This window comes from Glandiceps talaboti, chromosome 6 (genome assembly GCF_964340395.1).
Source record: "Glandiceps talaboti chromosome 6, keGlaTala1.1, whole genome shotgun sequence".
In the NCBI taxonomy this organism is placed as follows: Eukaryota; Metazoa; Hemichordata; class Enteropneusta; family Spengelidae; genus Glandiceps; species Glandiceps talaboti.
This window is the reverse complement of record NC_135554.1, coordinates 26,228,612-26,244,071: the sequence shown is the minus strand read 5'-3', so window position 1 is coordinate 26,244,071 and position 15,460 is coordinate 26,228,612. Positions and strand designations below refer to the sequence as shown.

Here is a 15,460-nt window from a genome sequence, read left to right as displayed (position 1 = left end):
CTTTCCCGGTCCCGATCAATTTTGTGCGAAAAGCGAGAGCAGCGAGTATGAACACGATGGAAACTTTGGTCTCGGAGGTGGTTCTGAAGACAGTGAGAATGACCATCCCGATTCTTGCGAAAACTCGTCAGCAAGTTGCAGGTAAGTCTGTGCGAAATTGGTATTTACCTATACCGCTACATTTGATATACCAATAGATGCAACAGTTTAACAATATTACAATTATTTTCAAAAACTATCCAAAATTTAGGGTGCCTGTAGCTGTTTTGTCGTTTTCACTCGTTCTACAATTTAGATTTCCAACGTTGTTCCAAAATCTAACGTTATGTTGGTATGATGATGCAGCCACAACATACCTACAAGGATACGATTCATGTCTTGTTCGTTAAGTGAGACTTTCAAATATGACTGAAAACCATGATCAATAGTTCAACCATTTTAGTTGTTGGGCTTGTGTATAGTCGGCCGACATTATGGCAATTGTATCGAAATTTTCCAAAATGTTGGAATGGAAGTGTAAGCTTTCATACAAATAGTTATAGCTGTTACTTAAAATTATTGAAACTGATGAAATATTTTCATTTATACTGACAGTACGAAATTTTGGAAACATCTTGGAAGTAGTATACATTGCAGAGCAATATCGTATACGTACTTGTTCACCGAAGCCCCGATTTCGAATCATCCAAAGTCAAGGTTAAAAGAGAATAGCTTGCCTCATGGCTTTAACTACGACGAAAATATTTTCATTCTTTTCTATTTCTAAATACGTTCGTTGAGTGTATCTTGTAATATGATTAGATAAATACTTATTATATTGGTGTTGATATGACCTGGTCTTACTCTAATAAACTTTTCTTTTCGAATTTACGGTTGAAAGAAATATTTCAAACCGAATTATTAAATGGCTACCGAGGAAAATATTTTTAAAGACCTCTACCAAAAGTAATGAAGCAAAATTCTTATTACACTTCCCACGCCCATTACTACTACTTCCATCAGTATAGTACCGAACAGATTGACCTTGCATGTTGTGTAATGTTTGTCGACGGATTTTTGTTTTTACAAAATGTGTTGTCAAAGAGCACCAGTGATAAAACAAAAAAACAAAAAACAAAAACGTCATTTGAAGACTTTTTCACTATTTACCTTTGTCGAAACATAGTTATAACGGGTTTTACCTCTTTAACATGTTATTCTTTTCTCAGCAAGTCGTACATTGATACTGGTGGCAGTGCCGAAGACGACGAACCATATGGGATCGATGTGCGAGACACGAAGAGTACCGATAAAACACGATCAACTCGGAAGCCTCTCCGACCATTTAGAAGTGCTACAAGAAATGACCCATCATTTCGAGGAGTTACCTTTAAAGTACAGGCGAATCTGAAACGAAAGGGAAGAGATAATGACTCGCAGCTAGTTATAGATTCATTCTTCAGGTATAATAACATTCACTTTTCAAACTTATTGATAATTACTGACAAATATTTCACGACAAAGAACAGTGCTCACTGATCGTCTTTGGTGTTTTTCAGATTTACAGGCTCTACAAATTTGAAAGTATACATATCTGTAGCCCAACACCAAGTCGACCCCCAGCTAGATCGTAAATGTAATTTAGTTCATTTCAGTTCAGTTGATACAGGGACGAAACATCCGGGGATATTAAAAATATATTAATATATATATATAAATAATATTAATTATACACGTTATCTACTGTTCTTCGCATCCTTGCTAATAACTGAAATCGGATTAAAGATTTTAACTGTAAAATTAATGTGGTTCTTTTAAACATGGCACAAACATAATATATTTATTACTTAATAAATGGAATGTTATTTTAATAAATAATAACTACAGCTAGGTTGTTGTTGTTGTTGTTGTTGTTGTTGTTGTTGTTGTTGTTGTTGTTGTTGTTGTTGTTTTTGTGTGCTGGGAATCGCTCCCAACGATTTTCTGATATGTGATTGTATATAAGAGTATTTCTATGTCTATATTAAGTAGAGCTATTTATAACCACCATCGATATCATCCCTATAATCCCGCCAATACTACCGACCTCTGTCATTCCCATCACTGTTTCAATGATGACTGTTGTCGCCATCGTCATTGTCTCCCAAGATTGTCTCTAACCAATTCTTTCTTCGTCAAGTATGACTTCCACCCCACCCCCTTGTGTGGCTTGATTATTAGTAAATATAAATTGTATGTATAGCAATTATCTTGAGGAGCAAACGGGTGAAGGGACCAACGGAAGTCTTCCCTCGTCGAAAGCATTATAATCATAAATTTACGTCATCTCTACTCATCACCATTAGCTTAACAGTTATATTCATCGACGATCCAGTTTCATTAGATATAGTCTGAAGAAGTGTTCTGAAACTTTATTATCCACAGTGTAAGGAAAAGACAACGTCTGGATAAATCAGTTGTTGCCAGAACATCTCGCAAAATAAAAAGAAGTGCTTCTTATCCTCACGAATCTGGAAGCAGCAGTGGTTCGGATCAAGAGGCAAAAGTATCACAATATAGACACAGTCGTTCTACGTCTGGTAAGTACATGTACATTATAACTCAAACAGGGGATATGCTTGCATTCTTTATTTTAAGTAAATGGGGATCACAACAGCTATTTGAAATTTCACTTCTCGTGTTTTTTTCACATTTTAGTTTAACAGGTGGGTATCTGATTAATATTCTCGACTCTTGTATTCAGATCTCGTAAAAGACGTATGGTAATTTGTTTTAAATGGCACTGTGAAAGATTTTGGGTGTCATTGTTTGACGTACAACGACTTTCCTGATTTTCTTTCTTATGATCCCAACGTGCAGCTGCATTTTTTAGCAGACATGTGTCCAATGTCTAGTCTACACAGGATATTTTTATTTATTCAAAAATGGCCAATCGAGTGATTCTCCAAAGGTCACCAAGAGTACCACGCCTTGTTGCATCTTCGATCTAACTTGGCACTACTTCATGGACATTCCTTTTAGTTACTCATTTTCCACCATGAGTCCCAATAAGTACACAGCGCTTGTAAGCAGACATTTATTTCTATCTCCTGCATTGTATACCAACCTAACATTTATTTACTGCCTTCCTTTTGCCAACCTCAAATTAGTTATATTGAAGTAACTTGATATTTGAAAATAAAGATGGTAAAACATTAACGTATTTATTTATAATAAATCTTGAATTCGACCATGACATGATCCGAGCTCGTAGTTGTCAAGGTATACTTTTAAAAAAAATACTCCACTGTCAAATTTCTCGTTCGTAGCGAAGAGTCACGATATCTTATTATTTACAAACCGAACACAGTAAATTTGTTGAGCAAGAAAGTTAAAACAGTATTGAACTACTGACATAGTTCATTCTTGACAATACATGTAAATGTCTTATTGGATAATTTTTAACATGCGATTCCCATGTGTTTCGTTTCTAGGGAAACAGTGTGCATCATGCTCCACTCGATCCACTCCCCTGTGGAGAGATGCCGAGGATGGTACTCCTTTGTGCAACGCTTGCGGAATACGGTAATGTCAAAATTATTTTCTACCCGTTATGGTAAAGATACGATTAAGCATGTAGTTGTTCAATAATTTTATCATTTCTGTTTTGGTGAAGGACTGGATGGCAACTTTTTCTTGAAAAGGTTGGTCGGATTTTAATAGCCTGCAATCAACCTACCGTCATTTTTAGTGTGGTGGTCTTGGCTCCTGATTGGGTTTTGATTCGAATAACTGAAACGATAAAACATATACGTACATGGGAAAATGCAATAGAACTTGCAAATGCCAAATTATAACAACTATGATTTGTGACAAATTCGAACGTCAAAATTATGTTTCAACAAATGTAAATATTCAGTACATATGATGGACACCTGTATCCTTAACAATATTTATTAAATAATCTTTTCAAGTCAAGATGGTAACGAAAATATTTTGCTGTTCAATTTTCAAAAGACTCCCTTTTCTATTCCTCCATTCCCGATCCAAAGCAAGGCCAATACACTCTTCCAATTGCCTCGTTTAAAGAGAATGTTAATTTTGTTTTCTAAAAATATTTCACCAGATACAAAAAGTACCATGTGAGATGTTCATACTGTTGGCACATTCCAAAGAAAGACAGCAAATCCTTTCCTAACTGTGCTCGCTGTGGAGACTACTTCCGTGTATCCAGTATGTCACGTGACCGTGATGCCACTTCTTCATTTGGATATCATCGCAAATGATTGGTCCACGTCATATTCATGACTGTGTAAGGCAATTTATTTTTCAAGTCTACGTATAGTCGGCATATACTGACAACAAGATGTATATTTATCCCACACAGCTAGTAATTATTTATCAAGATATGATATTATCACAGTCACAACAATGAATATTATACGAAATTTCATTAATTTTTAGATTTCTACATTTATAGACGAAATGTGTTTTGAGTCTCTGTTTTGTTACTGTAACAGTGCTATTTATATATTGTGGGCATTATTAGGTGTTTTTTTTCATGCATTTTATTCCAGTATTTCCGCTCTCTTTCTTTTTTTGATGCAGAATAATGCGTCTTTAAACTCGTGAGTTTTACGATTTATTTTGTTCAAACGTAGCAAAATGCCTTTTCACGTGACATTTTCGAAAAGGGTTGACTATTAATGTAAATATTGAATAAAATGTAGATGACGAAGTTATTACAAATGTAATGTTTACAATGGACATGAAATATCAATATTATAACTATATGAGCACTTAAAATGGAGCTAAAATAATGAGAAGAATGGTAAGTGTAGTTCATAACATTATACAACTACATGATTATACCTTTGGTCAATGGTTGAACATTGAAATATTAAATATTTAAATCATAAAAGTGCTGTGTAAAATTTAGACTCGGTATATCCATAGCTTTGTCTGATTAATTCTTGAATGTCGTCGTTGAAGATTCTATGCGGTCATAGAAAAACTAAGTCAACAAGGTTGTTTTTGACATTTTCATTCCTTTTATAATTATTCTTTGTAAATTGTTATTTACTATGGTTTGGTGATGTTTTGTTACATTTTGACGTGTTTTATTGCCAGAGTTTTATAGACCCAAGTTGTTTACTATTAACACATTTACTATATACAGTCACATGTCCATGTATTGCATCATTGACTCGCGTCACCAATGTGATGTTATAAAGTTCCCACATTTTGTTCTGCAAAATACATGGGATCACTATATTATATGAATATGGAGATACAAAACAAATAGTTCAAAACACAAGTTACAGATATATTATGAATACTGCAACATAACGAATTTACAAATATACTTCAAACGACATAAGCGATTATCCTACAAGCATTGTATTATAATTTTATTGAGTAATTTATCTTGTGTATTATATTTTTTGTAAACATATACTCTAGAGTGAAACATTTATTATATAAAGTGTTGCTTGCTTTTTGTTATATTTTTTAATGTTTGAAATTTGTTATTTTGATTATTTTAAAAACAACCTTACTCGTTTAAGAAAAATTATTCTTAAATTCCATTTTTTTGTTGGATGTAAAGTATTGACATTCAATAAAATGAATTAAAATCAACGGTGTAATATTTCTATGTGTGATATGGCCTTTAAAATATGTGTGGTTCCCATTACACTTAATTTTAGAATAGGGTGGAGCAGGTAGATTTTTTCTGTGTTGGTGTCTAGTTCAGGCAATTACGTTTTCCATTGTTTTCCACATAGTCTCTGTGTTATTGGTTTCTGCTCATCAGATGTACAGTCATTACAGATTGGAAGAACAATTTTATATTGTCTTTTTAAGTTGATGTCAGTTTACGCATCCACTATTTCTCACGAGACTTCACAATTTTTTTCGATTTTATTTTGTTTTCTCGAATACGTAAAAAAAAGTTTAGGGTCGGCAGTGGAAAACTAAGTGGGGTCGGGTAACCGGAACCAAACATTTTTAGGCCTTTAAGTGTGGTGACAGTGTTGGTTGTGTACACGTTTTCGTTGAAATAGTTCATTATCACCATATATCACCATATCCGTGTTAATTTAAATAAATCATCGATTATTTACCGTGGTTAACGAAGTTAAAAATTGTGTTGATATTTCCATTCTTAAAGTTGAGGTGTACGTGTCAGGTGCAGCCAACGAAGCTGTTCGTGCAATAAACTTTCCGTACACGGTGCACGTGAGAAAACTCCCAACAGCGACAGAAACAAGTGGTTCTATAGCTGTGTATAATTATATTTTATTTTACATCTGTCGAGTATTAATATCGATAAGTAGCCTTATTATTTCACGAGTTACTTCAACTTTTGGTGGACGAGAGAGATTATTTTGAACGTAGCCTTTTAGAATTTATATTTTACTATTTGTTTTATCGATTGATACTGGTGTGGGATTATTCTTACACAGATTTTGTGAAAGGTAAGTTACAATAACCCTGTTGTGTTGTGTTGTGTTGTGTTGTGTTGTGTTGTGTTGTGTTGTTTTCGAGGCGAAAAATAACTGTACAGTAAATATGTTGTATAGCAAACATCATTGCCAGTGACTTACAGAATCAATCAAATTTAAGAATTAGAATAACTTTCATGATATAGTAGTATAGTACAATTTCTTAATTATATTTTCTGTACCAACTAAACACACAATTAACTTAGTTAACGGCATTGCACTCGCCACGTAATAATTAACATAATTATGAACATAATATTTGGAATATCTTGGCAAATTTGATTAATATACCAAATTTTGTGATTTTTACGTTCCAGTCTCTGAGAAAATATCACATTTTGAACCTACTTCTCATTCATTAACCCAGATGAACGGTCCATTTTGTCTCCACCATTTTGCTCTAAATACCCATACAATTGTACTTGGGACCCATCAGCCTGAACCATTGTAGTCCCAAGATCTAAAATAAGGGGACGACGCGATTTTGGAATAAGATCAAAATACTGTTAAGATATTACACTGGCAGTACAACCAGTGTCCACCAACACTCTATGACAAACTCCCTCAATGCACATTTCTACCATCAACATACTGACATTCTTACTCTCCAAGGGAAGACTGCTATCCAGGTCACCAGGTTGTTGACCTTTGACCTCACTCTTAGTACTAACCCCAATAAAGCATAGAAGTGGAAGAAGAATCGTTATAATTAGCAGCAGACGTTTGTGTGCTACCAACACCAGTGACTAGAGTTTGTTTTTGTGTGGATGGAGAAGTTTTATTTTTATTTACCCACCTTAATGTGTGTCAATCAGTAAAATATCTGTTTTGCAAGTAATTTGATTAAGATCATGTTCACCTAGTCTTGCTGCTAGACGTTCGGGCTTTCTTTCGATACTAATTACTATATTAAGCGAACGAAGTTCGCAGTGAGGGCGTTCCATCCTCGATAGCGAAGTTCGGTCGTGTGTCGTATTCTATCGGAAGAACATCAGAGGTCTAGCAGATAGACTAATGTTCACCCTAATTCATATCAAAAACAGGTCAGCAGTCTTCAAAATGACTTCATTTAGACACTACCATCTCTAGAAATATGCTAATTAATTATTCGACCAATTAGCCACACAGATGTTGAGAAAAATTGCTTGGTACACCACTCCAACCATAGTGCTTTACAAATATATATTTTCAACAAATACGACAATTCCTTTCACATATAAAGAGTGTACCTATAATTTAAGTGGTTTGAACGATTTTCAAACATTTCCAATGAACATGAAATCCAAATCCCAGTAGTTCTTTACCTCAGTTTGTTTACACACACACACACACACACACACACACACACACACACACACACACACACACACACACACACACACAATCAATCAATCAATCATTTATACTTCTTAATTTCTGTGTATCATAAAATCAGTTTGTTTATTTCTCATTCAAAATAAATAAATATGGCTGGGATGCTGTTAATCATGAGTTAAAAAAAAGACCTTTTAAAAAGCAACAACTATCAAGTTTTACTTGTAAACATACCTTTGGAAATACTGAGATGACATATCATATTACATTTGCTGAAACCTATTGTTGCTATGACTGGACACTGGTCTAGACTTGTGACAGTTACTGCTGAAATGTTACTAAGGACTATAGGGCTAAGAGTCAGCTTACATATGTACAATACTGTCATGTAGTCTCAATGTTACTAAGGACTATAGGGCTAAGAGTCAGCTTACATATGTACAATACTGTCATGTAGTCTCAATGTTACTAAGGACTATAGGGCTAAGAGTCAGCTTACATATGTACAATACTGTCATGTAGTCTCAATGTTACTAAGGACTATAGGGCTAAGAGTCAGCTTACATATGTACAATACTGTCATGTAGTCTCAATGTTACTAAGGACTATAGGGCTAAGAGTCAGCTTACATATGTACAATACTGTCATGTAGTCTCCAAAAAAAATCCCTCGTCATGGACATTTAAAAAGGTTCTTCTAGCTGCTTTCAAACGCAAAGTATGTACATAGTAATATTAAGTTCTTGTACCACAACCTTTGTTCTTATTACTTACAAGTAACATTTCGCCTGTTCAGGTTGACAGGCTTTGCTAAACTGTCCGTTTGCAGGTTTTAGTGCTAGATGGCATAGTGGTGATGACATGATTATAGAGATGATGTAATTGGTATGCCCCCTCATCTCTGTTCATGGTGTTGCCCCCTTGTCTTCTGATGTGGATTGCCAATACACCACCTCACACTAAAACCAGCAAACTGACAGTTTGACCAAGCCTATTGACCTGAACAGGTGAAACGTTACTGGTAATTAATAAGAACCCTTGTCATGATACAAGAACGTATCACTACTATGTTGTACCGACCTGATGAATGCGTTTAAAGGATAAAAGTAAAAGTATATACATGTTTCAAATGAGGTATATCACACAGTATGATTGGTTGGTTCAATTTTGCGATAAACTTTTAGCACCAATCAATGTATGTCATGCATTTGTATTCAGTAATCAAAATTCTAATTGGATTGTAAAACTGTGTTGTTATAATGAGCTACTTTCAGCAACCAATCAACTTCTGTAAAACATCTGCACTTATTTCACAGAATTCTGATTGTATGACAAAACTATCATTATAATGAGCAGCTTTCAGCAACCAATCAGCTTGTGTCATACATCTGTATTCAATAAACAGAACATGGTCATAAAATTTAAGAATGTACATAGTTCACTACAAAATCACTTGCTAGTAATAATACATTTCAGTTAGATGTCATGGTTACTACCTTGGTTTGAGGGGACAAAATGGTAAAAAAATAAAACTTTTACATATACAGCAAGACAAAGAGATTTTTATGATACAAATATTAAAAGTGTTGAGACAACTGTGATTAAATAATATATATATATGATAAGGTGGGTTCTTTTTAAGTTATAATACACTGACATAACTTAGCAATTTACTTTACAATAATAACACAAATTTCTCAGTTCTAAAATGTCATGTTCCGTTTTTGCTGGCAAGCTTTGGCTATCATTAAATCCTTAAACCCCCATTTACAAAGTAGTCGGGTCATGTATGATACGTCTACAATATGTTGCTGGGTCCTTATACTTTGAAATGGGGGTATGCTGAGGTTACTTCTTAAAACAATACATTACACAAAATATTTGTACTTCTTTAACAGTATGGAGGTATATACATATACAGAGTTTAAAAATCTGTGCATAAATATATTTTATATACTTTCCTCCTTTAAACTTCTGTCTGGTTAGTTTTACAATTTCCGTTGGGGATAACGATTGAGGGGTTACTGCGTGATGTGGATGACGATCGGTCTGACGACCGCGTGTGCGCCATAGGGGTGTGATTTAACAAAGGTGTTAATGTCGTGTTGGCAGTATCATTGTTCAGTTGAGTATGGTTGAGTGAACCGTTATGATTTACTGTCAGCACCCCTTCCCAGGAGTGCAACCGAGATGAAATCTCATTGAAGCTTGGTCTTTGACTGGGCAGCTCCCTCCAGCATTCCTGCATCAGACCATACATCCTTGCTGGGCAGCCATCTGGACAGGGTAACAACTTGTGTACTCGTATCATTTCAATGACTTCCTGATTATTGAAGCCAAAGTATGGCTGCAGTCCAAAGCTAAATATCTCCCATAGCAACACCCCAAATGACCAGACATCACTCTGTGTGGTAAACTTTCCATATAATATGGATTCAGGTGCCATCCAACGGACTGGCAGCAAAGACTTACTATGAACACGGTAATAATCAGAAGTATAAATATCTCGAGAAAGTCCAAAGTCTGAAATTTTCACAACCAAATTGTCTCCTACAAGGCAATTTCTTGCAGCTAAATCACGATGCACAAAATGACATCTAGCTAAGTATTCCATACCACTTGCTATCTGAGTGCCAATACTCAAGAAATCAGAATTGTCTAAAGGTGACAGCGTCTCGTTGTCAACATTACTTCCTACGTCTGAGTGTGGCGAGTGCCGTATCAAGAACTCATGTAAATCTCCTTCTGACATGTATTCAAAGAGAATAGAATGGGGATGCTGTGTCATGCTAATGCCTATAAGCCGGACTATGTTTGGATGAACTAAACTGGCCATCAGATCAACTTCTCTACGGAAATCCATCTGCACTTTAGGTGAAGCACTCTCTTTTAATGTTTTGATAGCAACTTTTGTTGGTGTGTTTTCCATCTGAAGTCCAATCATTTCTCCCCGGTAGACTTTGCCAAATGCACCCTCGCCTATTTCCTGTACAAATCTGATCAGGTGGAATGGTATCTCTTTGACATGAACCTGAAACATAAAACATAAATTATGTAAGCATCACAATTTCAGGCCACTATGGTGCGGATCACCATTAATGATCTCAACGTTTTTGCTTATGTTGAATGTCCTTTTATCATTTCACATTGTCTCCATTCTTACTGTTACAGAGAAAGGTTGCAAAACAATAGCATGTGGAGTTTGTTTCGTCTACAACACTATTTTTTAATAACTGGTGGCATATATGATTGACAGTCTTGAACAAACATCAGATTTAACATGCCAACTGTAAAGTTCACATAAAGTAAACATACCGTTACTATGGTTTTAGTGAAGTCAGCCATTGACTTGTGGCTCAAACAATCCCAACCATGTCTGAACACATGTACAATATGCTAAATTTGACAACTGTCATGTTGAAAATCTCTGTGTCAAAATATTTCTATTCTGATAAATCTTATACACGTACAAAACATAACAGAAGTATGTAACCTTGGTAACTCAGTAATACAGTTAACTGTAGCATAGAAATGATTGTGATCATGTAGACAACGAAATATGAATGGTTGAACTTGAATTTTAAGATTGCAGAAATAAATAAGGATGCCATGCATTGTTCACATCTCTATGTCAAGCCACAGTTGTTCACGTATGTTGTTTTCCTTTAACATATAATTTGTCATAATTTGTTGTGGGATTTCAGTTCTGTATTTGCCTGTTTTGGGATAAAACCAGTCAAATATGTATAATACTTCAGTGTACGGTAATAGTCTATGAATGTTCTGAGTAACATACACACATACCTGAGTTTGCCGATGGAAATCTGCCATTTCTAACATTGGAACGGTGGTCTTTGGTCCGCTATATCCTGCTGTTGCTAAGTGAGATTGCCGTCGACACATACATATACAGACAAAGAGTAAGGCAATGAGTAGAGGTACTGCTATACTTGGTACCAGTATTAGTAACACCTCACCAGATTTGTTGGCTTTCTCATCTATTGGAAATAAACACACAAATCAACAATTAGAAATGGAACATGAAGGTATACCATACTCTATACATCTTGGGATGTCACACAGTTCAGTTTGTACATTAGAACAGTGTTTTTGTAAAGGGCAATAAGCAGGTACAATCAACCCAAGTTCCCCTGTCACTTTACCAGGGTTACCCAGAAAAACCATTCCCCCTTTCTGTTACTGGAATGCCCAAACCTTTAGTAAAAACACCGTAGAAGTAGTTGTCAATCATAGTCAATGGTATACTCACCACATCTTGGAATATCACACAGTTCAGTTCGTACATCAGAAGCAGAAGTAAAGCACCATGGTTGGCCCTTTTCATTTGCTGGATTTCGACAGTAGTTATGATCACCTGCCAACTCATTGTGTTCCACTGGTGAAAAGGAATGGACATGTGGCTACAACAAACACAAAATTAATCACACTTAGTATTTGTAAGTACAAGTAATAATGAAGTAACAACTCCATTCCTCCCAATATCATAGTAATCAGATCCAACAAATTTTGACTTTAAGTTATTCACACACACACACACACACACACACACATTCACTTGCCTATGCCTATACTATCGAACCTTATAGTTTACTTGTTATACAGTATTATTCATTATTAGGCTTTATACATACAAATCCAATGTGAATGATTCAGACAAAAGCTATGTGTTCACTGATACTTTTTGCCATTAACATCTGACATTGAGGGCGCACTACACACTCAGAAAAACCTTACTATTCTTATGCTTTGTGCTGTCCACACCTGACGTACATAGAGGGCGCTGTGTGCATTCACAATACAACTTTACCATACTTACTCTTTGAGATGTCCACACTTGACAGGCTAAACCAGAGGCGGTTACGTTTAATTTACCACGGTAACTCTCCCCACTTCCATTAAAACACTTGTCATCTAAAGAGAGAGAGAGAAGAAAACAAACCATACTATAGAACAGTGTCTTATTTGATTTTTTTCTCATCAATACATGATGTTGGCTGCATCTATGCTAGGTTAACACATTTTTACTAGATTTTACACAAATTCTCATTTACAGTTGGTCATTTTTTTATTTTCTTGTACAGTTTATTATTCAGAATATACACTATAGCTAATGGCTAACATCTTGAACTTGCATTAAAGTTATGAAATTACATATTTTTATACAAATAAAGATAATTTTCATAAAAGTATTGGGAAGGTTTTGTTTTTAATTATTCAGAAATCAGATGCCTATTGCAGCAATAAATAATAAAATATAAATTCTGAATATCATCATGAGCAACCCTTGGTGTTGGCATTATCAACAGTGGTTCTTACCACACTCTGGCATATGACAAACACAGAAACACACACAGACACACACACATACACACAAACAGACACAGACACACACACATACACATACACATATACATACATACATACATACATACATACATACATACATACATACATACATACATACATACATACATACATACATACATACATACATACATATACACAGACACACACACAAACACACACACATACACACACACACATACACACACACACATACACACACACACACACACACACACACACATACACAGATAAAATATGCACAAACATTTGAATACAGTGATGCAGAGACTCTATGCACACATCATGTCATTGACGGCAATACTATATTCGGAAAGTTGTCACAGAAATTAGTAAAAATAACGTAACATTTCAGGTAAGGGAAGCAAGGAATTTGGAAGAGTGTCACAGATGAGAGTTAAGATTTGTGTCACATTTTGCACAATCAAGTGTGAACTAAACTTACCCCGCACAGCATTAGACAGATCAGGAATTCCAATATGAATACAGTTATTACTTCCATTAGAGCCTGGTAGGGGTAAATCTGAACATTCAGGTAGATGGCTGGCAATTTGGTAGTCTTCTTTGGCTAGTTGATATTCAAGTTTACATATATCTTGTTCCAGTGCTTCACAATCAGCGCGACAAAGATCACGGGGTTTGGGTTCAATTGATGATTCATCACAAAGACGAAATGCATAATGACAAAGGGAAGGGATAGCAAATTTTACACAGCGGTCGGATAATTTCTTGTATGTTTCTATCATGTCAAAAAGTTCCATCAGGGTATCTTCTACATTAGTTTGGTGATTGTATGAATCTACATAGATCTTCTTGTTGCCTATAAAATGCTGACAAATAACACCTTTGTACGGTTTGCAGTAACCACTATTGCTGTTCAAAGAAAAGCAGAACACAAATATAATCGTTAGTAATGCATGCTATGAAATCATCTTTGAATATGATAACTCTGTTTGTGTTGTATCTTACACATGTAGTCAAATTAATATCTCAGAAACTCTTTCCACATTTATTGTCTCCATAGAAGTTATTTTGTGTACAGTACCAGGACACACTATCATACAAAGATTTACGATTGAGAATTTAATGGAGGAAAAAGATTTTTTGGATTTTATTTTATCTGTCAAACAAAGACAAATAAAATTGTTAGTAAACCACTACACACAGAAAGTTAAATAAGAAATATTCAGTATATGTCATACAGCAGAGAAACAGAAGTTTTCATATTTTAAAGATTTTGAAATGACATCTATTGTACACTGTATATTCTGACCTGCTGATAGTACAGACAGAACTTACTTACATGCCATCCACAGTTATTGGAGAAGGTAAGGGTCCTACAAAAATCAAAACAGAAAAGTAATGGTGAAACACGAACATTTCAAGTCAAGACATGCTAAAATCTTACAAAAAATGCAATTATTATCAAATTTACCCTTCTCTGTTGCCAGGGTTACGAAACCGTAGTAAAGCAAACGATATGAAATAACTGACGAAAAATGACAACATACCTAATTGGGCATATAGAATACCCTGTGAAGACACTCTCCCAGCAGTATTTTCAGCCATACATTTATAGTATGCAGTGTCTACAGTGTGTACATCACGAATAATCAACTTAGATCCCCATGATGCTAGTTTGATACTGATACGATTCTTTTCTGGTAGTATAGTGACGTCGTTTTTATACCAGGAGATTGTAGGTGCTGGGTCACCTGTCACACGACATCGAAGGACAGCCTTGTCACCAGCCATCACACTAGCATTGTTGACTGGTTCTTCCAGTCGAAGGAAATCATTGTTGACACCACTGTAAATAAGAAAAACAATCAGAGTTTAGGCAAAAAAAAAAGAATTGTTTCTGGTCAGCTCGCACTTAAATACCCTCACATTGGTCTTTTTGTGTGTGTTTTTTCCAGCTCATGCAGTCTGCAGATATGAGGGAAACACAAAAATAACCCTCCCTACGGCAGATTCAATCATGAACAAGCAAATGACATCTGCCCCACATACACACTTGTTCTAAAGTACTAAATAAAGAGAACAGTAGCTGCAATAAATAGTAGATTGAGTGACAGGTTTGTTGAGAATAAAAAAAAAACATTCAAAAAAAAATTGTGTCATCACACCACTTCAGACAGAATGTCCTGACCAGAAACAATTCTGTTTTTTAGCCTTAATTAGATTAATTAGATTAATTAGTGTACATGTTTTAATATGTTTAAAGCTATGCATTACGGTCTAATTCCACTCAGAACAAAGTATATATTCATTCACTAATCAGTGACTTTAATAGTC

The 15,460-nt window shown here is 35.1% G+C and overlaps 2 protein-coding genes across 2 annotated transcripts in view; both read right to left on the bottom strand.

Annotated features, from left to right (window-relative positions):
* Nucleotides 1–15,460, bottom strand: part of LOC144436124 (ubiquitin-conjugating enzyme E2 U-like) — an 89,023-nt gene that overhangs the window by 12,886 nt on the left and 60,677 nt on the right. The window lies entirely within an intron of this gene.
* LOC144437031 (tyrosine-protein kinase transmembrane receptor ROR2-like) overlaps nt 8,627–15,460 on the bottom strand; it is a 30,637-nt gene continuing 23,803 nt past the window's right edge. The window contains 7 exon segments of the mRNA XM_078125898.1: nt 8,627–10,808; nt 11,582–11,775; nt 12,048–12,198; nt 12,615–12,709; nt 13,608–14,035; nt 14,466–14,499; nt 14,674–15,023. Coding sequence (XP_077982024.1) covers nt 9,744–10,808; nt 11,582–11,775; nt 12,048–12,198; nt 12,615–12,709; nt 13,608–14,035; nt 14,466–14,499; nt 14,674–15,023 — 2,317 coding nt within the window. The 3' untranslated portion in view covers nt 8,627–9,743.